Source organism: Mustela nivalis (assembly GCF_964662115.1).
Source record: "Mustela nivalis genome assembly, chromosome: 13".
In the NCBI taxonomy this organism is placed as follows: Eukaryota; Metazoa; Chordata; class Mammalia; order Carnivora; family Mustelidae; genus Mustela; species Mustela nivalis.
In genome coordinates this window covers 19,755,775-19,777,174 of record NC_139032.1, presented here as the reverse complement: position 1 = coordinate 19,777,174, position 21,400 = coordinate 19,755,775, and the positions used below count along the sequence as shown (strand labels likewise).

General features: G+C 40.6%; 1 protein-coding gene across 13 annotated transcripts in view; it reads right to left on the bottom strand.

Moving 5' to 3' along the window:
• Positions 1-21,400, bottom strand: part of TLE4 (TLE family member 4, transcriptional corepressor) — a 143,298-nt gene that overhangs the window by 66,103 nt on the left and 55,795 nt on the right. For 6 of the 13 annotated variants that reach the window (XM_082694474.1, XM_082694478.1, XM_082694481.1 and 3 more), the window contains 2 exons: positions 3,401-3,602; positions 2,128-2,144 (listed from right to left, as the gene is read on the bottom strand). In XM_082694474.1, coding sequence (XP_082550600.1) covers positions 2,128-2,144; positions 3,401-3,602 — 219 coding nt within the window. Of the gene's footprint in view, positions 1-2,127; positions 2,145-3,380; positions 3,606-21,400 lie in introns of all 13 variants that reach the window. The other 7 variants (XM_082694480.1, XM_082694469.1, XM_082694477.1 and 4 more) reach the window with 3 other exon arrangements.

Here is a 21,400-nt window from a genome sequence, read left to right as displayed (position 1 = left end):
CAGATTCAGAATTTTCTGCACATTAGAGGCTTTTAAAGGAGCTATAAAAAATTTCAGGCACCATTAATTTAAATTTGTATTGAAATTTCCTTTTGACAGATGGCCAAAAATTACTTATTATTTAGAGTACCAGAGCTGCCTGTTTGCACATTAGAAGAGGAAAGGGAAAAATTAAAAGCAAGAAGGAAATTTATGTCACGTTCATTACCTGTTAAATGTTAAGGAGCATTATCCTGCATGAATAAATTATTTCATACAAGCCTGACTCCAGCTGCAGGCAACTGGCACGCTCTGGCTGATAAAAACCATCTCAAGTCACACAGCAGACAATCATAAAAAGCCCTCTTAACCAGGAGCCACTTAAGGGAGGATGGGGACGATCAATGGAACAAGCAACTAACTGCTTCTCTGAGCATCACAGAACACATTTACGAAAATTAGTGAACTTGTTTCACCTTGCAAAGCCGGAGCACAGCCCCAAAACTGACACAACTTCAAATCTTGAGAACCGTACCCAACAAAAACATCTATTTATAGCTACTGTTCCATAATAAATCAAGGCCAAATCATCCACCTCTATTTCCTCTTTGTTTTCCCCCTGGCTTCTAGCTATACAGACACTCACTCCCAGACTCATCCAGAATGATTATAGATGATTTCAAAATACGCCCTACTCTGGCATAAGGGAATATAAAATGTAATTGACACAAAAGTGTGCACTGGAGTATAAATATTTTCACAGTCTTCTCAGAGTGGGGCAGGAGAGGAGGCTTTTGTTTAGTTCACTGGCCTGCCTTAAGGTATGTATTTATCATAAGAAGGCAGGGAACGTTTATATTATTGGCCCCAGAAAAACTAGACAGGCTTTCCAACAGCTGCTATCAGCTTCTCCTGGTCAAGGCATTTACCTACCACTTCCTAAGTACACATGTGTGGAACACTCTGATCAAAATTGCTTTTTTAAAAATCTAGGTCCTGATATGCATATTATACAACAAAATACACAACTATAAAAGCATAATTAAATAATTCAGTGTGTGCAGTTCCAACTGTAAATGTTGACATTTCTATGGGTGTACAGACTCCCTTTCAAATTCCAAAGACTCTTGAAGGGTAAAATAGATACTTAATTTTTATTTTCCATTATGTAAGGCTTTTGGGAAAAAAGACAAGGAGTAAAGAGTCGTTCAAAGTGACAGCACAGGTGGTTTCAGGGGAGGATTTTAGTCTTCATATGCATAACTTCATTAAAAACTACAAGTAGCTGACTATGTTCTAAAACAATTGTTGCAAAATACAAGGAAGGGCCTTGACAGCATCTGTGCACTGGCCAATGCTTGAGAACTGCCTTGTCCTTTTAATCTCTACAGAACACATATATACAGGCAATTAAGCATAACACAGTGGTGTATTTACATTGTGCCTGGCTCAAAAGTGATCAAGCAATTTTCATATTTTCTCCATTTCCTGCCGTGGTAGCCAGTTTTTCTTGTTTGGTTACTCTATAAATTCAGGCATCCTTAGCACATCCCATTCTGGTGTTACACAAGCACATCCAAATCATTAGTTCCTACATACTTTTCCTCTCCCTACAACTTGTCTGTAAAGAGATAGAGAGGCAGATAAGAGAGATGCAAACCCTAAGGAGAATAACTTGCTATACTGGAACACAAGATGTTGTTAAATAAATATCTTTCTGGCAGAGAAGAATGCTTTCATATGTTTTGTAGGATGGAACTGTTTTCTAAAATGAGACTAATATATATTTCTTATAAATCTATTTATTTACTTTTCATTATTATTTATCTGATAGTCAAACCCTAACTGGAGAAAAAGTTAAAAGTTATTCTTCCTCACAAAGCAAGACATATGAAAGAAGCAATGTGATGCAGATTTTCCATAGTTCCATCCTGGACTACAAATCCAATTGTGATAGAAAAATGAGACCAATATTTTCAAAAATCTCAACCACACACAACTGATAGGAGTCAAAAATACAGTTAACCACATTTTGGTAAAGCCCACCAAATCATTCTGTAAATCTCAGAGAATTCACCATTGCTAGATTTACTCAAAGCATTTAGAGACCTTCTAAGCCATCCCTTCATCTGTGAAGTTGAGTCCTACCTTGATGGAGTCTCTGTCTACAGGCCAAACAGCAGCAACACAGGTGGTGGGAAGAAGAAAAAAGAAAAGTACCAGTTAGTTTACATAAAATCATACATTTATCAAACTTGATCTCTGCTAAATAATAAATGGCACAGATGTCATCTTTGCAGTAAAGTTAATTATTAATACTGCTCGACGAGATCCACAAAGCGCCAATCTACCTCTGACACAATTTCAGAGACTAAAGTTGGATATTCAGATTATTTATACTCCTTATCAACTTGTCCACTTAAAAAACTGTTCACAGTCCAGCTTCAGCTCTGCATCATAGCATTAATGTAACTGGATGAGAAATATTACAGTGCTTCCAACATGAGATATGGGAAATTTATATTTATGTGATAAAAATCATTTACCCAAGATTGTAATTCACAGTAATGACACTGAAACAGAAGGAGATATGAGGCTTTAATTATAACCACACCCTTCTTAACCAATCAACCACCCATGGGCTAACTAAATTCCCACAAAGGAATGCTGGGAGAGACTTCTTCATGTGCTTTTCTGCAGCTAATAAAAATTATTAGTAAGCACCATACAAACGTGGTCACATCAAGTATCTCTGAACCACTCAGATACTTTCATGGAGAGAGAAAACCAATCTAAAAGGAGCACAACTGTCCTTTAAATCAGTTATGAGCATAAACAGTTGTGTTGTTCTTATAGGAAGAAATGAGTTAATTTCAAGCTTCCAGACAACCTATGAAGAGAGGTAGTTAAACCAACAGATTTCATTAATTTGGGCTGCACTTTCTCAATTACTAAGACTACTAAAGTTGTTTTCTTACCTGAGAGATTTTTACTGCACCATATAGGCTGATTTGATTTATAAATAATAATTGTCAAATTATCAAGTGAGTCTTTATCAGTAAGCCTTCCCCAAATAGAATAGGTCAAAATCAGCTATTAATTCCACTCACTATTTCAAACACAGAGCACTGGGATTTCACGACTGATTTAGACTTGGGGAACATAGGAGGGAGCAGAGGATCAAAGGCAATAACCAGGAAATAGGACCCCTTGCCTTTGGGGACTGCGTTCACTGTTGCCAACCACCAGGGGGTCCTCTGGAAAAAGACTGCTTCCAATCATTCATTTACCTTCCAGCAGAAATCCTTTGTGTAGTCACTAGGAAAATTAAATCCAGAGACAGAATAAACAACAGTATCCGGGACCCACCCCGGGTGGCAGGCAGGTAACAGCAGAAGGACATCTCGAGAGAATCACTCACCTCTTTGGTGATCGTTGTCATGGTGCTTCTTCTCGTCTTTAATTGGCAGGTGGGACTGGCCTCCCAGGGCACTGGAGAGGGCCAGAAGGCCAGCACTGCTCCCGATGGGAGGAATGGCAGGGGGCTGAAGCCCAGAAGGGTGTGGGGTCAGAGGCACCGGCAGACCATGTCCATGTGACAAATGCTGGGCCTGGAGTTGTTGCTGCTGTGAGGAACGAGACAAAGATATTGAACTTGTTCCCTATAACCGCGTCCCCCCACCATTAAAAGAAACGAGGTGCAGAAAGATCACGGAAACCCCAGCACCCACAAAGGAAGGATTTGTCCTTCGCATACAGATTTTTTAGAAAAGGGAGGGAAGGAGATGTAGAGTGGAGAAATGCTCTTTTTAACTTGGATTTGGGGGGTTTGCACCCTACTGTAAGGAACTTAATTTTTAAATAGTGAAATTAGCTAAGTACCTTTTAATAGCTGAAACTCAGATTTCTTCAACAAAATGTCTGTATTTTGTTCTCCCAAACATACGGCCTTGCTAGCATACATTTCTAATCAAAACATATACGTGACTAACTGTTAAAGCAGTTATGTTGAACAAAAAAAGCTGAAAATTGAGAAAATTAGTGTTAAACAGTTCTCCCAGAGCCGCTGCACAGCATGCAGCGAGAGTTAATTTGAAAGAGAAAACCTGAATTAACAACCCAGAAAAGGAAACTGGTTGCAGCCACCGTTTTAAGCCCTTTAAGTGTCCTCAGCGGTACTTGAGCAAATTACTAAAGAAAATCTAATGTAGCAAGGCTGGGGTCCTCCTGTAGGCTTGCTCAATAATGCTGAAATAATTGGGCACTCTGTGCACGTTTAGTGATGCTCGAACGGAAAGCTAGAGGCCTGCCCTCGCACTCTTCTCCAGCGGCAGCCTCTGTGTTGTGACAGGTTTATCTGAGTGGGACTGTGATGCATGCACCGGTAACCGTGCTGACAAGAGTTTAAAGTCATTTTCCCCAGCACACTGGCGACACATGGAGAAAGCCCTCAAGAGGCTGGAGCGGGAGTGCTTGACCTCAGCAGAGGCCATATCACGCTGGGCTACAGGAACTGCTCTGGGCAGGCCTGGCTGCCTCCTCCGAGCGGGGAGGAGGGGCAGGTAAGGGGAGATCTCCCAAGGTAAGTATGTCCTTCCACAGGAATCCCCTTCCACTGGAGACCTGCTTAACGGTGTTCCAGGAGAAGTGGTGCTGAGGAATTCTCAGACTAACTTTTGCAGCGACTGCATTTTAATTAATGCCTTCAAGTAAATCACTTGTCAGATCAATCCTATGATAGCCCAACAGTCTTCTAGAATCCTTCAAGGAGGACCACTATGCTGCTCCCCTTCACCGATAAAAAGGATCTTGAAATGCCTTTTTTTTTTTTAATATTTAAAGAAAATACTTCGAAGAAAAAAGTGAATGGTTTTCCCTCCTCCCCACACCATTTTTATTTCCTTCCTCTTCCCTCTACCTGTCATCTTCCTGTGTCTGACTATAAAAGTCAAAGTACAGCGCTAATTAGCTCTTTTCTCCAAGTGACCTGCAACGGTTTTCTGGCTACATGCTCTTAAAATACAGTCAATAAAATAAAGTACTAACACTTTTTTTAAGGTACTAATACTTTTAAAGCAAGTTTACATATACAACATCGAAAAATCAGAGCCGTGATCCAGATACTCCACCAACTGACAGCCACCCCGCAGTCCCGCAAAGCACCACCTAACTGGATAGTTCATCGCGATGTATTTCTCCTTGAGTAGCCAAAGTCATGTTCATAATTTTTTATATACAATTACTTAGCTGTGACCAAAAAGTATGAGCACATGATCGTATTTTCTCAATGCCCAGAAAATAACGTCTATGAAGAAAACAAGGCAAATATTTGGCAAATTTATTTCAAAACCTTATTCAACAGCAATCACCAGAAACTGCTCCAATTCCCTTCCTCCTATAAATCTCCTAAGACTTCATGTGTATGGGTCGGGCACGCAGCCACTTCGTACCTCAGATCAGAGTTCAATTGGTGAGCATTTATTAAGAGCCTGCAAATGTGTCTGTCTTATCACCCTTCCCAGACACTAAGCTCTGCGAGTCTGTATCTGACGCAGACCTGGGCTCCCTGCACGCACTGAGACTCGGAATACCTGGGCAATTTCAAAGTACGTACGTCGATTTCATTAGACATTTAAAAAAAAAAAAAAAAAAAAGCCTCAGTCGGAAACAATACCTTCAATGATCCAGGTGTTTCACTTACATTTTTCTCTTTCAGGGCAAAAAATGAGCACCATCACCCTCATTTTTCCGCCCAACCAAAAACATTTCAAAGGCAGAAAAGACACACCAAGTCTGTTGCACACGCCATTCACAGGAGAGACGTCCTGAGAGCCTCACCATCCCACCTCAAAGCCTCTCTGACACCAGCTTCTCCTCTCCTCCCTATCCGCCCATCTTTGAGGAAGGAGAGACCCTTTACCTTTCTGAGGCCAAGACCATTCCCCACCTACACAGGCCGTGTCAGCTGCCCGTCCCTCCTCCTTTCAATGCTGTTGACTGTCCAGGGCTCGCCCCCACCTTCAGTTGTGCGGTCACTGATTCTGGCCTTCGGGCTAGCCAGCTGGATACCAGCAGCCCTAGAATTTTGAGATGAACTGCCGAGCGAATGCCAAAAGAACTTGGGGTAGCACTTTTTCAGAATGGAATAACACTGTATTTTAATCACTTTTTGTGTCTTCCACTGCCCTTAATGTGTGCCCTGTACATAACTGGCACTTGATAAATGTTTGTTAAATTTAATTAAAATAACCTTTTTTGCCCTCTTCAGTTACTAGAGAGAGAGCGTGTGTGTGTGTGTGTGTGTGTGCGCGCGCGCGCACGCCCTTGACTTTGCAGAGCCAAACTTCACTAAAAACTAGTGTAAATTTGCTCTTTCCACTTCTCAGGAACCCCCTCCTGCATGCACGCGCGCGCGCACACACACACACACACACTTCCTCTTTAACTCCCTATAATCTGGATTCCAGACCCAACCTTCTCATGAAACTGATGAGAAACTGATGGTTTCTCATGAAACCAGACAGCAACTGGTTCAAGATTTTACAGTTGTCTCTCTGACATACGTATATCTTTGATGAAACTTTCCTCTACCTGCAGCAGGAATACCGCAGTGACCCCAAGCCCTCTCCTACCTGTCTGAAATGTTCTGCTATTAGCTTTCTTTGTTTTTTTTTTTCTTCTTCTCCTCACTAAAGAGTCAACAGTCCTTAATATTTTGTTCTTCTCCCACCGTCTGGTAGCCCAGGTCTAACTTCTTGCCACATAGCCCTGCTTGGCAGTCCAGCATTACGTTAAAACAGAAATGTTTAACACAAACCCCCTAGGTAACAACCACTGGCTCAGGTTAACCAGCTACCATTGATTTGTTTTTCTTCTGTGCGCCTACATCCTTAATCACCAAATCCTATCAATTCTCAATTCCTTGTATTTCTACCACCACCATACCCATCAGACCCTTATCATACTTTGATTAGAAGAAGCCTCCTGTTAGCTCACTTGAATTCCAATGAATTCATCCTGTATCTCCACTGGTATGTCTTCCCCCTCAATTCATGTCATCTCCCATCTCTTAAAACCACCTCAACTTCACCTAACTAAGCTATAGTCAGTCATCCATCCCGGCTCACCTCATGTTCCATCCACCCACTCTACAACGGCCTCTCAAGCATCCCAAATGTCTACTATCTCACTGGACTCCCTGTATCATTCACTGGCACAGGCTGCCTTGGAAAGGTACTGTTATCCATCTTTTTATGCCTAAGGAGACCTCAGACTTGCCAGCAAGACCGTGAGGCTCTGGAGAGAAGAGACCAGCCTCCAGCCTCTGTACCCCTGGCACCTAACTTACCACTAGTCATATGTATTTCGTCATACATTTAAAGCTTTTGATAAATTAAATTTGAAAAGAGCTCCTATATACCCCTTACCTGGCTTCCATTAAAGTTCATATCTTACATAACCACAGAAATTATCAGAACTAAAATATTAACATAATGCATTACTATTAATCAAACTACAGACTTTATTCAGATTTCTCTGATTTTCCCACTAATGCCATTTTTCTGTTCTAGGATGCCATACTGCACTGACAAGTTTTAATGTTTCACATGTTACTGTACCAAAATTATAAATAGATCTTAGATCTTTATAGATCTAAGAATGGAAACATCAAAATTATAATCATAGATCTTTCATAGATCTTAAGAATGGCAACATCCAAATTATAATCATGTTGGTGAACAGAATATGCCTTGAACTTAGGAGAGAAAAAAAGAATGAGAAGGGGCTAAGCATGAACCCATTTCACAAGTCATCCACTATACATATAAAATATCAAACAAAAAAACATATCCACTATACATATAAAATATCAAACAAAAAAACATATTCAGAAAGGAGTAATCTTTATCAAGTGTTTAAAATATAAATTATAAAATAAGAATGCAATTAAGTAAGTCACCAAAAGAAATATGATAAAAATGTAAAACAGATACACAGAAATAATTTAGTATGTTTTAAAATGTTTACATCAATGAAACGGACTACTTTCTGTATTAGGTGGTCATTTTTAAGCTTCTTTGTAAGTTCACACTTAGAAACTATCCTAGAAGTAGAATGCCAGATGCACACTGATAATGACTCCTGATTAGTCAATAACACAAACATATAAGACACCATCTTCTTTAAATAAAAGCAGTGAGTCATCAACAAATCAACTGAACCCCGCCTTTCCTAGGTTGAAAAATAAAATGGCTTCTATCTATCAAACTTCAAATAACATTCAAGAATTCAATACAAAAAAGAATCTCTGTCAAGTCTTCTCATTGACAGAGGAAAACTCAAAGCAGATTACCAAGGAGCAAACTCAGTTTCACTGAATATTATTCCAGAAGCTGAAAGCAGCATAACCTAACGGGTTGCCCTACAACACAAGGAAAGCTTGCTGAAGTTGCCCCATGGTGTCCTCTGGTCTCCGCCCCATCTGTGTTAATTACAGAGCAATTAACTTGCAAGGTTTACTACTTTATGCTACTACAGTCCTGCTAAGAAACATAAAACTTTTTGCTCTTTAAAGATGGAAGGAAAGGCAATGTATATTAAGAGTACATAGTTCAACACTGACTTGTTACTAAAATAATTTAAGACAAATCACCATATAATTATAGACAAGTTAAAAAATGACTTTATAAGAAAAAAAAAAAGCCAAAAATCAAAAAAGAACAACATAGAGTGTAGTACTAAGTAAACATTAAAATAAAATACAATCTGTGTAACCATAACTGAGAAAAACCTACCAAGAAAGATAACATACCTTGGAAAAATTCTCACTGAGCTCCCCAAGGCTGTTACTATCTTTCAGTTACTTAATTAAAAGGGGGGGGGGCGGTAAAAAGGGAAAAACAAAACCCAAAACACTCTCTTATCTCAAACCACAATACAAAATAAAAAATCCCTTTTTTTTCCCTCTGAGTTCCCTTGATGGGCCATTCAAGAGCATAAACATTAAAATGGAGTGAACTTTAAACTTAGACAAGTAAGCATTCCATTAAGATAATTAATTTAATTTTGAAAAATAGCCAGTAATTACTTCTGAAAATATACAGCAATGAGTGGTAGACATAGCCTCAATTTTGTTAATAGCTTTTTACTGGAGTTTCTATAACAAAGAATTATTTCCCTGCAGTTTTAAGTTTGGAATGAAGGGTAGAAAAGGACCCATGAGCGAATCAAGTTCACAGGAAATGTTTTTTGAAATGTTTTCTTTCTACAAAAAGAGGAATTGTTTTTTTAAGATTTTATTTGAGAGAGAGAGCGTGAGTTGGGGGGCAGAGGGAGGGGGAGCAGCAGACTCCCCGCTGAGGAGGAGGCCCTACACAGGGCTCAATGCTAGGACCCTGAGAGCACAACCTGAGCTGAAGGCAGACATTTAACCAACCGAGCCCCCCAGGTGTCCCAAGGAGGAATTATTTTTAATTGAATGTCCCCAACTGCTTGACTGTCAGGGCCTGAGAGGCCAATGACCAAGTAGGAGCACAATAAATGCAGAGCTTCAGGAAATACAAATCCCTAGCAATTCTGGACAACAGCTGGAAACCAGGCAGAGATTTTCTTGCCCACTACTCTCATCTCTACTATGCTATCAACCACAAAAAAAATCCCCTCTTTTTAGAGGGGAAAAAAAAATAAAAGGCAGCATCTTTCTCAGAACAAAGATACCCCAGTGGCAAGAAGCACACTTAGTGTCAAATCTTGGTTTCTTTAAAAAGAAAAAAAAAGTGCATGGTGAGCCTCGGAGCTCTTGTGCCAGGAAGTAAGGAAGCTATCTAAATCGAACTAATGGGGAGTGACAACTAGGACACCAGGCCAACGAGAAGGGGTCCTGACTGGCAAAACTTGAGACAATTTAAAAGCATCATGAGGAATAATAACTCTAACAGATTCTAACACATTTAACACATTTTAAGAAACAGTTTCCAGGAGTGGGGTCCACAGTACCCTAAGAAAATAGGTGAGGCTGTGGGGCATTCTGGGATCAAGGACTAGGGAACGGTTCACAAGTTCACAACAGTCTTACACCAGCTGGCCAACATGGATACAGAGCATGTGTGCCTTGAGCTAAACAGGGGACACCATGCTGAGAGAAGTAATGGGGGACCCAGTCACCCTGACTGAGAAAAGCTGGGAAAGAGGAGGCAAAAGACTCTGAAATGGAGTAGCAAGCCTATGGAAGGGCCCAGGACTGGGCTGGTATCTATACTCTTCGAACTGTGAAGATGCCCTTTGGTAAGGACATGGTCTGTGGGGGCTGGGCTCAATCTGAAAAAAGTGATCCTGAAAGGCAGTCAGTGATGCAGGATAATGACGAGGCCATCAGAGCCACCAAGCTGGGATCATCACATCTACGCAAGGAAGAGCCACTCACTCAACATTTCTGGGCCTCAGTGTCTTCATGTACAAAGTGGAACAGTTTTAAAATCTATCCCAAGGGTGTTGGGAGAATTCTGTGAGATTGTTCATGTAAAACCCTTAGCATAGAGCTTGGCAAATAAAAAAACAATAAATGGTGACTGCTATCACTGGAAAAAGGTATCCAGAAGTCTGTGTATACACGCACACGCACACACATACACACACACACAGGAGGATGAGGGGTCAGGGGAGTTCTTCTTTACAGAAAATTAATTTAAAAGGGAAAATAATTTAAAATCTACCACTTCACCACCCCAACTGTATTAATAGCATCAACTGAGGCTAAAACCAATGGGTAAGAAGTTGTTGGGAGTCAAATGATTCACTGTCAAACATCAACCCACAGTTACCAAGCTTCACCAATAAGGTGATACAACCATAAATACACCAGCACCCAGGTAGTATTTTTACTAAAAATACTTAACCTGAATCTAAACATGAGGAAACAATCAGACAAATCAAGGTTCTGAGACATGCCACAAGACTGGTCTAGAGTCTTCTAAAATGTCCAAGTCATAAAGTAAATGGTTTGGGAACTATTCTACCTTAGAGAAGACTGCAGAGACTGAGGAACAAAGACATTTGTGAGTATGAGTCACAGATTGGGGGTGGGAGGGGTTGGACTGCTGGGAAGAGAAAGTGCTACCACAGACATTTTGCGGACTGTAGAACTGGGAACACAAAAAATACACTGCGTATATGGATGTGTTAACTGTACCCTTATAGAGGAAAACACCCTTGTTTATAGAAGATGCATGGTGATGTATCACAAGGTGAACCGTCATCACAATGGCCTCTTCCGTTCTAACAGTTCAGTACACACACAAAAGACAAAATGTTAACTGGTTTAGTCTAGGTGAAGAGTACACAGTTTTGATTTTACTATTCTTTCTAATTCTCTGTAGTTGTTGGGATGGGAAAAATAGATGTGCCCTTCTGGACAAAAGACTGGGAGGTCTTGCTTTTTCTTTTTTTTTTTTTTCCTTTTTTATTTATTTGAGAGGGAGAGAGAATGCACACACAAGTGGGAAGAGGCACAGAGGAAGAAAGGGACTAGACTCCCCACTGAGTGGAGAGCCTGAGCCCACCCGAGCCAAAAACCGAAGCTTAAAACCAACTGAGCCACCCACACGCCCTACGAGTTCTTGCTTTTAACAAATACATCTAGCAAAAGCCAATAAGTGAATATATGAAAAGAAGCAAGAATAAAAAGAAAAAAAAAAAAGGAATTTTTCAACCGAAATTTATCTGTAATTCACTCTAATGACTTAAAACATGAACGAGTTTTACTGCAGAGGCAGGACCTACATTTAGAACAACCCACAAGAAGATTATCACTGCAAGGATGTTTCTCATACTAACACCACAAATCTCTGTGCTCTTCAAGCTCCCTGCGCTGGTCTTTACGAGGAAAACACGTAACAAGCAAAGTAAGCAATTCTGTGACTCCTCTGTCAAGAACTCTATTGTCTTAATTTGCAGTTTAACTCACAAACTGATAATGGCAAGAAAAAAAGGGGGAAAAAAATCCCCCAAATCTGAATTATTATGTTAACTTTCCCATCGGAGATCCTGCTAGAATTTCTTTTCTGAAGTGGTCCAAAGTTTACTAGAAAAGGTAGTTCTAAGCAAATTGACAAGAGAAATAAAATTTCCCGGAAACTTGCTTAAGCTTTAAAAACAATTTTTAAGAGCTTTTTAACATGTATCTTGCTGAAACCAATGCTTCTATTTTGGGTTTTAGTTGTTAAAGTCACCAAGTGAGAGGATCTTGCTCAGGAAAGTGTTCTTTAGTTATTTCAGAGTGCTTTAAAAAAGTTAAGCTGTGTTTAAAAAGCCTATCTACTTTAGGTTCTTCAGTAATCCTGCAATTAACCTTCAAAAGTAGAATGAATTTCAGATGATACCGAGATGAGCTGCTTTCCAACATTTTGACCAAAACTCATGTGTGTACTGTACATGTGTGGACATGCACGTATCTGCAGAGAATACACATGTAAACAAAACAAAATATTAGCAATACCAAATGGTATGTAGAGCTTCCTGTAATATTTTCTTTTTCTTTTTTTAACGATTTTATTTATTTGTCAGAGAGACAGAAAGAGTACAGGCAGGCAGAGTGGCAGGCAGAGGGAGATGCAGGCTCCCCACGGAGCAAGGAGCCCAATGTTGGACTCGATCCCAGGATGCTGGGATCATGACCTGAGCCGAAGGCAGCCGTTTAACCGACTGAGCCACCCAGGCGTCCCTACTTCCTATAATACTTTCTGTTCTCTTCCACTTCTTAATAAAAAATTCTGACAATGGCTCACTAAATTGATTTCATTGCACACTCATGAGTCTGACTCACAATTTGAAAAACACTGAACCAGACTGCGATGTTGTGATTTATAGTAAGAATTATAGATTTAGTCTTTGTCCACTATTTCTGGCACAAAGAACCCTTGAGATTTCCCAAGCAAGGCTAGCAGCAAAGGTGCTTTTTGTTATGTTAATAAGGTGACTTTGGGGAGCTGGTTGCTAAGAGAACCTTGTGATTAGAGGGTTAGAACTTCAGCCCCACTCTCTGACCTCAGGGCAGAGGAGTGTGCTAGAGACGGAGTCCCATCACCACTGACAGATGATTTAATCAATCATGCCAAACCTCCATGAAAAACTCAGAAGAACAGGGTTGGGAAAGCTTCCCGGCTGACCAACAGCAGGGGAGAGCTGGAGAAAACGTGCACTAGGAGAGGGCAGGAAACTCCACACCCTTGCCCCATTTTTGTTTAAATCATCTTATTCTATCTTCTGGTTCCTGAGTTATATCCTTTTACAATACTAATCTTGTAACTAAATTATTCCTCTGAGTTCTGTGAGCTGCTCTAGCAAATTAATGGGACCCAAGAAGGGAACTGGAAGCCCAGCTGACAACTTGGACTTGCAACTGGCTTCTGAAGAGGAGGGGATGGTGGTGGTGGGGGTGGTGGGAAGTTGTCTGGCAGGGCTAAGGCAGGATGCTATCTTCAGATAGTATCAGAATTGAGCTGGATTACGGGACACCCAACTGGTGTTAGAGAATTGCCTGGTGCAGTGGAAATCCTCCCACCCTGCGGAACAGGCTTTAGAGTCTTATAGCCCAACACCCACACACGTGAGTCAGTAGATTTTATCAGTATCAAGAATGAAGCACAAGCCCCCACCATCCAGTCCAGTGATGGCACTCCCTGCCCCATGGGGGCCTTTCTTAACTAGGGAGGTCTGACCCCAAGAGGTAAGCAATCCTTCATAAGAATCAAAAGAGACTGCCCCTCGGGAAATGATTTCTAAACTAAGACATGAAAGTTAAGAAGAAGAGCACCTTGCAGAGTTCTGGGAGAAAGGAATCAGGCAAGAGAGAAACAGGTGCACAAAGGCCCAGAACCAGAAAGGCCCTGAGATGACCAACGAAGCAAAAGAATGTCTGGTGGGAGCCCAGGGAGCAAGGGAAAGTATGGGAGAAAAGAAATACGGGAATCAGAGTAGGGACAGAAAGGAATTTAGACTTTCATGTAAGAATAAGGAGAGCTTTAGGCCGTGGTGAGTTTTTCCAGTTTTGTTTTTTCTTTCAAATTAAACTTTTAGTTTGTCCTTAATGGACAGAAGCTGGATTGCAATCATTTGCTGGCTGTATGTGTTGCCAGTATTTTCTCTGTTTCTGGTGCCTGCCTTTCCACTTTCTTTACCTCACCTTTAGGTGAACGGGTGTTTGTAATTTTAACTAGGTAACATCATCAGTCTTTTTTCTTATGGTTTCAGCTTTCTGTGACCCATTAAAAAATACTTCTCAACCCATAAAGATTCTTTTTTTTTCCTGAAAGTTTTTAGGTTCTGTTTTTCGTGTGCTTTTTGGATTGACTTCTGCAAACAAGGAGACAGGTGGACCCAATTTCCTTTCTTCTGCAAGAATAACCAACTATCCCCTCAGTAGTACTTATTAGGCCCCCCCCCCCCACTGAACTACATGCCCCTCTGATGTATATGAATGGATCTATTTTTGAGTATTTATTCCACTGGTTTAAATGAAGACTAATCAGTACTGCAGGCTAGAGTATTAAATAATTTTAAAATGTTTAAAATACAGAATGCTTATGTGAGACTGGCAGAGCGCCCCAGATGAAAGGACAGAGACCAGGAGCAGCTGGGAGGTAATAAGGGCTCAAACCAAAAACGCACAATGACTCGGATTAGGGCTGTGGCAGCACAAGTCATAAAGAGTAGAAGGACTGAAGGTAAGTTGAGGCAGCGTGAAAAGACACGGCTATGGAAAAAGAAGAGCATGAGAATAACTGAAGGAATTCAGGATACTTTGTTAACACCAGGGCCCCAGTCACTGGGCAGACGATTGCACTATTTACTCAGACGGGGCAGACGTGAGGAGGAATGGGCCTATAAATACAAATTTTGCTTTGTAATTTTTCTAAATACCTTATTTTCATAGAGCACTTTTAGTTCACAGAAGTTACAACTTCTTTAGATCAGAAATCATGCAAAGAAATTAAGTCATGCAAAATCCTACCAGCCAAAAAAACTAATGTAATGATCAAGTCCATCTTGTATTTTTTCAATCATACATAAGCATTTTAAAACACAAATAACATGATGCTGTCTTTCAGTTTAAAGTTCTTCTTTTCTTCTTTAGCGCATATCGAACTTTCTCTCATATCCCTGAGTAATGCTTTGACTGCATCACTTGTAAATGCCGCACAGTGTATGCCACTGTATAGATATTTGAGAGTCCACTTACATGAATTGTTTGGTTCAGGTTTAGATTGTTTCCAATTTTGATGTATATATGGAGTCACCACGGCATCACAAAATACCCACTGGAAGACAGTTCCTCCATAAGTTATAGAATACCCAAATCAAAGTGGCCTAAGTAACAGAGATTTTTAGTTCTCACTTAACAAGTCCAGGATTAGTCGGATGACCTGGCCATATCAAGGTTTTGTGTCAACGTCCCTCTGGCTCTCAAGGCCTCTCTCATGTCCCATTTCCATACCAAGATGGCTCCAAGCATTAACTCATCCTCACACAACCAGGTTCATACGCAGAAAGAGGGCAATTTTCTTTTTCTGGGTTTTTCTTCTATCTCATGGGACTTGGATGGGGTCACTGCACACAGCCCAGCTACAAGGAAGCCTGGATAGAGCACCCGGATGGGTTGGCCTCCTCAGCAGGAGGGACAGGCTCAGCTTGCAAGAAACAACCAACAAAACCTGCCTCAACATCCATCTTCGCTCACAGGCCAGTCCGAAGCTCTTCGCTGAAAGAGACCCCAAACCATCTCTGAGCTTTTAATCCAAGTAGGCAGCAGCTTAAACTTCCCCTTATAACGGTTCCTTCTCCCACATACTCTTTCGTGCAGAGATCGTTCTACAAATTGCTTATAGTCAACCCAGAACTACTCAGGAGGAAAAATACATGACTGCCAGTCCGCTTCAGAGCCACAGCGGCATTGGCCCCGTGGAGAAGATAATCTGGGTGCCTGGATAAAATCTCCCCCTTTTTATAAATCTACCATGGGAAAATAATGTATGAAAATCACAAGGGACAGAGAGGCTGTGGAGCTGCCTTAAAGAGGGTTTGTGAATGTGCCCCTCTGAGTCTTCCTTGCAGGGTTTATGTGTAGGGCTTAGCATTCACTGTCGCTTACTGGGGCCGCGCGACTACTGCAGTGGGCTTTTTATGGCACCACCAAGCAGCTGCTATTCACAAGCAGAATGGACAAGACTTTCTCCAGATGGAGAAATGGAAAGCAAGAAAAAAGTAAACAGTTTATCATAAGACCATGAAATAATTTCAAATAGGACTCCCCCCAATATACTGGCAATCCCCACAGATTCTTATTTATGTGCCTTTGACAGGCCAACGGCCCTCTAGGGTCCTCCTCTACCAACGTTCCCTTCTTCAGCCACTGCTGCCTATAATTCGCTTACCCTCACACATCTGCTTTCACTGGGTAACTGCTACCCTGGTGCTTGATTCATGATTTAATATTAACATGATTTATCCGTCTTCGGATCTACCTCTCCCCATGAGATCATGAGCACCAAAGAGGTAGGGACCAGTTTTTAGTTGCCATTGTGCCCCAGCACTTTAAAGCGTGCTGGTATAAACAGGAAACTAATAAAGTTTCTGAAGGAATACTGACTTGTCTGTATTGTTTTTAATACAACTATATGAATGAAGGCAGCTCCTGGCTCCAGTTAATTCCTCTTAATATAAACAACATCCTGACCAGCCATTATCACGAACTGTCAGTTAAGCTTAAATGTTTAAATGGCTGACTTATGTTCCATAGTATGTATGATGATATGAACCAAATATAGCTTTGGGTTGCTTTGTTTGTTCGTTTTTTTATTTTTAAACCATCAACAGCTCAATGAACTCCCCCACCCCCTGGACAATATTTAGAAACAAATTCAGTATAAACTCCTGATCTCCAGATTTCTGAACAACTCTGTCTAGCAATGTCTCCTTTCAAGGCTGCAGACAACTGCTTTCTAGCTGCACACATCCCACCAGGAAGTTTACCATTTCCCACCAAGACCCGGCACAGTTCTACAGCCATAAAACACAGGCTCAACCTTTTTTGTGTCATGGGACCTTTTGTGAAACTAAGTCCAAAATTTCTTCTCTCGAAAATATACGTATTTCTTTCACTGACCCGTAATTTTGTCAACATTTTAGGGAGCTAACAGACAGCCTAATACCCAACCATGAAATCCAAGAAGATCCAAGGGCCTAGACTTAAAATACCAAGGACCTCGGTTTAAAAGTGGTGTTCATAAAAACTTGTGATTCTTACATATGAGAGAAAGTTAGAACAGACAGGGAGAAACAGTATGAGTCAGAAGTAGCCAGATGATCTATGCAACTAATCGCTTCAGACAACTCAGGCTAACCAATTAGTATGTGCATAAGGCACACCCAATTTCCATTTCCCTCAGCCCTGCACACTAAACACTGGACAATCCTACAGTGGGTCTTGGGATAAAGAGACTATTGATCCTAGTATAAAAGAAAGAAGAACACAGAGTCAAGGGAACAAATAAGGACAAGTGTAACAGAATGGCTAAATGTGTGAGCTCTGAAGTTGGTCTAAGTGTGAACCCCCATTCTGCCACTTCCTCCCTGCGTGGCCTTTAGAAAACTACTTACCCCTTCAGAGCCTTGGTTTCAATTTTTGTAAAGCTGGGAGAGTAATACTATCTTCCACCACGGGGTTGATGTGAAGATTAAAAGCAGTACTGACACAAAACAAATCATAAACATTTGCTATTTTTACTTACCTGTTGAGGGAAAAGCATCTAAGCCTACGGATGTAAATCAAGAGAAATAACTGTGACACAAAAGGCTCTCTAGTTTTAAAATAAAAAACCCTACAGTTACCAAAATAAAGAGGCTTAGAAACCATACAATGCATACAATGCTAGAAAAGTGAGAATACTTTAGTGGCTATCTGCTCCAGCCATGCAGCCTACAGGTGAGAAAACTGTTAAATGAAATTCCTAAGATCATACTGTGATACTCAGGATTGTGGATTTTCTACCAGTCCAAAGTTTCTCTCAAAACAGTATGCACATAGCGGGGAAGGAGTGCAAAAATAGCTCAAAATAGAGTATTTATTCATTTAACAAATATTTATTAAACATAATAAATTACTGTATTTTTAAAAAAGTTTTTTTTTAAAGATTTATTTCACACAGAGAGAGAGAGAGAGATCACAAGTAGGCAGAGAGGCAGGCAGAGAGAGAGAGGAGGAAGCACACTCCCTGCCGAGCAGAGAGCCCAATGCAGGGCTCGATCCCAGGACCTTGGGATCATGACCTGAGCCAAAGGCAGACGCCTAATGACTTAGCCACCCAGGCGTCCCTTACTGCATGTTTATTAAACAAACAGTTACTGAATCTTTACTGTACAAGTATTAATTGAATGTGATGAGCTACACATTGTTCTAGGCACCACAGCAGGAAAAGTGAACAAGATCTCACTTGCTAGTGAGGGCGGTGTGATGCATTCATGAACAAATAAATGGTAAATGCTATGAGAAAAACAGAACAGGCTAATATGGCAGAGAAGGAACTGGGTAAACGAGCTACTAAAGCTTGCTGATCAGGGAAGTCCTTTCTCCGGAAAGACATGGGCTGGGACTTAAAGGAGCACTAGGAGGACCGCGTCAGGACATGGAGAGTGGGCCTTCACAAGCACTGACGCACAAACTCAAGGTCGAGAGCAGCCTGGGGTGACCCAGGGAGAGAAGACAGAGACCAGGGTGGGAATGTGGGTGAAATACAAATGAAGAGAATGAGTGGTATATAACATCAGAGAGGTGGGCAAAGATTCAGCTCATGAAGAAATCTGTAGGCCACAGTAAGATATTTAGGTTTCATTCTAAGCAAAACTGGCAGCCCTCAGAGACAAGTTTTAAGCAGGGGAGCAATAGGACCCAAGCTGTAATTCAGAAGATCAGGTAGGATAGAGGAGAGAGAGAAAAATGTGTAAAACAAGCAGCCCTATGAGGAGGAGGCTGGAGACCAGAGGGAGACAAGGAAGTGGAGTCACCTTTGACAGAACAGTCTGGAGGCAAAATAGAGACCATTTTTGGAAAGTTTTTTATTGAGCTTGTATTTCCTTCCCTTCTTTTACCAGCCAGTCTCTAGGACACGGACAATGAAGACCCAAGTTCTGAGGGCTACTGGAAAGAGAGAAAGCAAGAAGAGCAAAAAATACGCACAAAACGGAATGGGGAATATCGATAATGAAAGCTACGGGTATCGAGACAGTTTGTCATTGGCAAAAGAACAGACACCCAGTTTAGTGGAGCAGAAGAGGGTCTGGAAGAGAACCCACATACATACAGCCATTAGATCTTCAACAATGGTGTTAAGGCAATTCAAAGGAGAAAAGAGTTACTTTAACAAATGTGCTGGAACCATCGAATCAAAGGTCCACCTAAAGAAAGAAAGAGAGAGAGAAAGAAACTAGCTCTACATCTCATACCACAAACAAAGTAAACTCAAACTGGATCACAGGCCTCAACATACTTCTTCTAGAAGAAAAGCTAGGAGAACATCTTTGTGGTCTTGGGTGAGACAAAGATTACTGAGAGACACCACCAAAAGTTCAGGCTCATGAAGAAATAATTCATACACCCGACTTCCTCAGTGTTAAAAATTTCTGCTCTTCAAAAGATACTATTAAAAAAAGATTAAAGAATGATTACTGATTGGGAGAAAATATTTGCAAAACATACAAAGGACTTACATCCAGTACTTTTTTTTTAAACTCTCAGAACTTCACAATAAATAACTGACTCAAGGAAAAAGGGAAGCAAAGATATGAGCAGAAACTTCCCAAAGAATTCAGACACTCAACAAGTCATTAGCTGTTACAGAAATGCATAAACACACGGGTACTACAATCCGCCTATCGAAAATGGCTAATGACTCGAAAAGCCTACAACTCCTCTTGCTGCTGAAGACGTGGAGTAAAGGTTGTCTCACAGAGTGTATTAGTGAGAGTACAAAACTATATGGTTACTCTGGAAAATAGTAGGTCAGTTACTTTTAAAATACACTAACCATGTAACTCGGCAATCCCACTTCCAGGTAATCACCCAGAAGAAAGGAAATCTTATATTCACTTACAAAAACTTATATAAATCTGTATGTTAGTATTCACTAGGACTTTGTTCACAATCACAAAAAGCTACAGCTAACCCAACTGTCCTTCAGGGAGTAAACACACTAGTCTACCCTACAACAGAATATTGTTCAGCCATACAAAGGAACTAGGAATACAGGTAAGCACAGACAAACCTCAAATGCATCACTCTAAATGAAGATGAAAACTCAAAAGGCATTATTAGTGTTTAATTCCATTTATGGGACATTTCAAAAGGCTCACTTTGGGAGAAAAAACATCATGGGCAGGTGCCAGGGGCTGGGGTAGGGATAAAAACTGATGATACAGAACAAGGGAATTTGGGGAGGAGGACAAGAAAGAAATATTCTCTCTCTCCATTGTGGTGGTAGTTTACATGACTGTATTCAGCTGCCAAAATCCATAGTACTCTATGCTAGAAAGGGTCAACTTCACTTTATATAAATTATACCTCGATAAATCTTTTTGAAGCATACAGAATATCAATAATGAATGTCTTGCTAACTCCTGCTACCAAGTATAAAAAATATAAATTCATAAATGTATGCCTCATTTTTATTATGTTTTCTGTCTCTCTTTATTCTGTTGTTCTTGGAAACTAAAGTTTTACTGAAATTAAAATGTGTAAATTGAAAGTTGATTATGTGTAGTAAAATGCAAAACCAGAAAGTTTACAACTACCAAAACCTTAAAGATGATTCAAATGTAATTTGAGAATCATTTCAGAATACACTTTAGAAGAGGTTTAAAAATATCATTCAAAGAGAACATAAAATGTGCCCCTTTGATATGACTTGCTGAAGGTATTCAAATATTTGCTGCATGAATGAAGGGGTAGATATAATCATCATTTTTAACCATTTGATAAAAGGTTCTAACCTTTTCACAAAGGACCTTAGGAAAACACCTAGGATCATAAAATCCTTTTTAGATCAAAGATTCCCAAACTAATTTCCTACGGAGCTTTGAGGAGAACACACACCAACGGTCCTTTTAGCCTAAGTCCTTAAACCCCTGAGCTGTTGTTCTGGGGAGCCTGCCCACTGCCTTCTTCCCAGCTTCGAAGGGCACAAAGCAGAGCGTCTAGCTACACGGGCACTGCTGCTGCTTGTAGGGACACTAAGAGCAAGAGGTCAATAAGAGAATCAGAAAAAGGGGTACAAAAAAGAGAAACACAACAAACCACTAACCAATCAAAGGGATAACAAAGTGCAAGCTTGCAAGCTGCCCTGAGTGAAGCCTGTTTTTCTGTGTTAACTCTTAC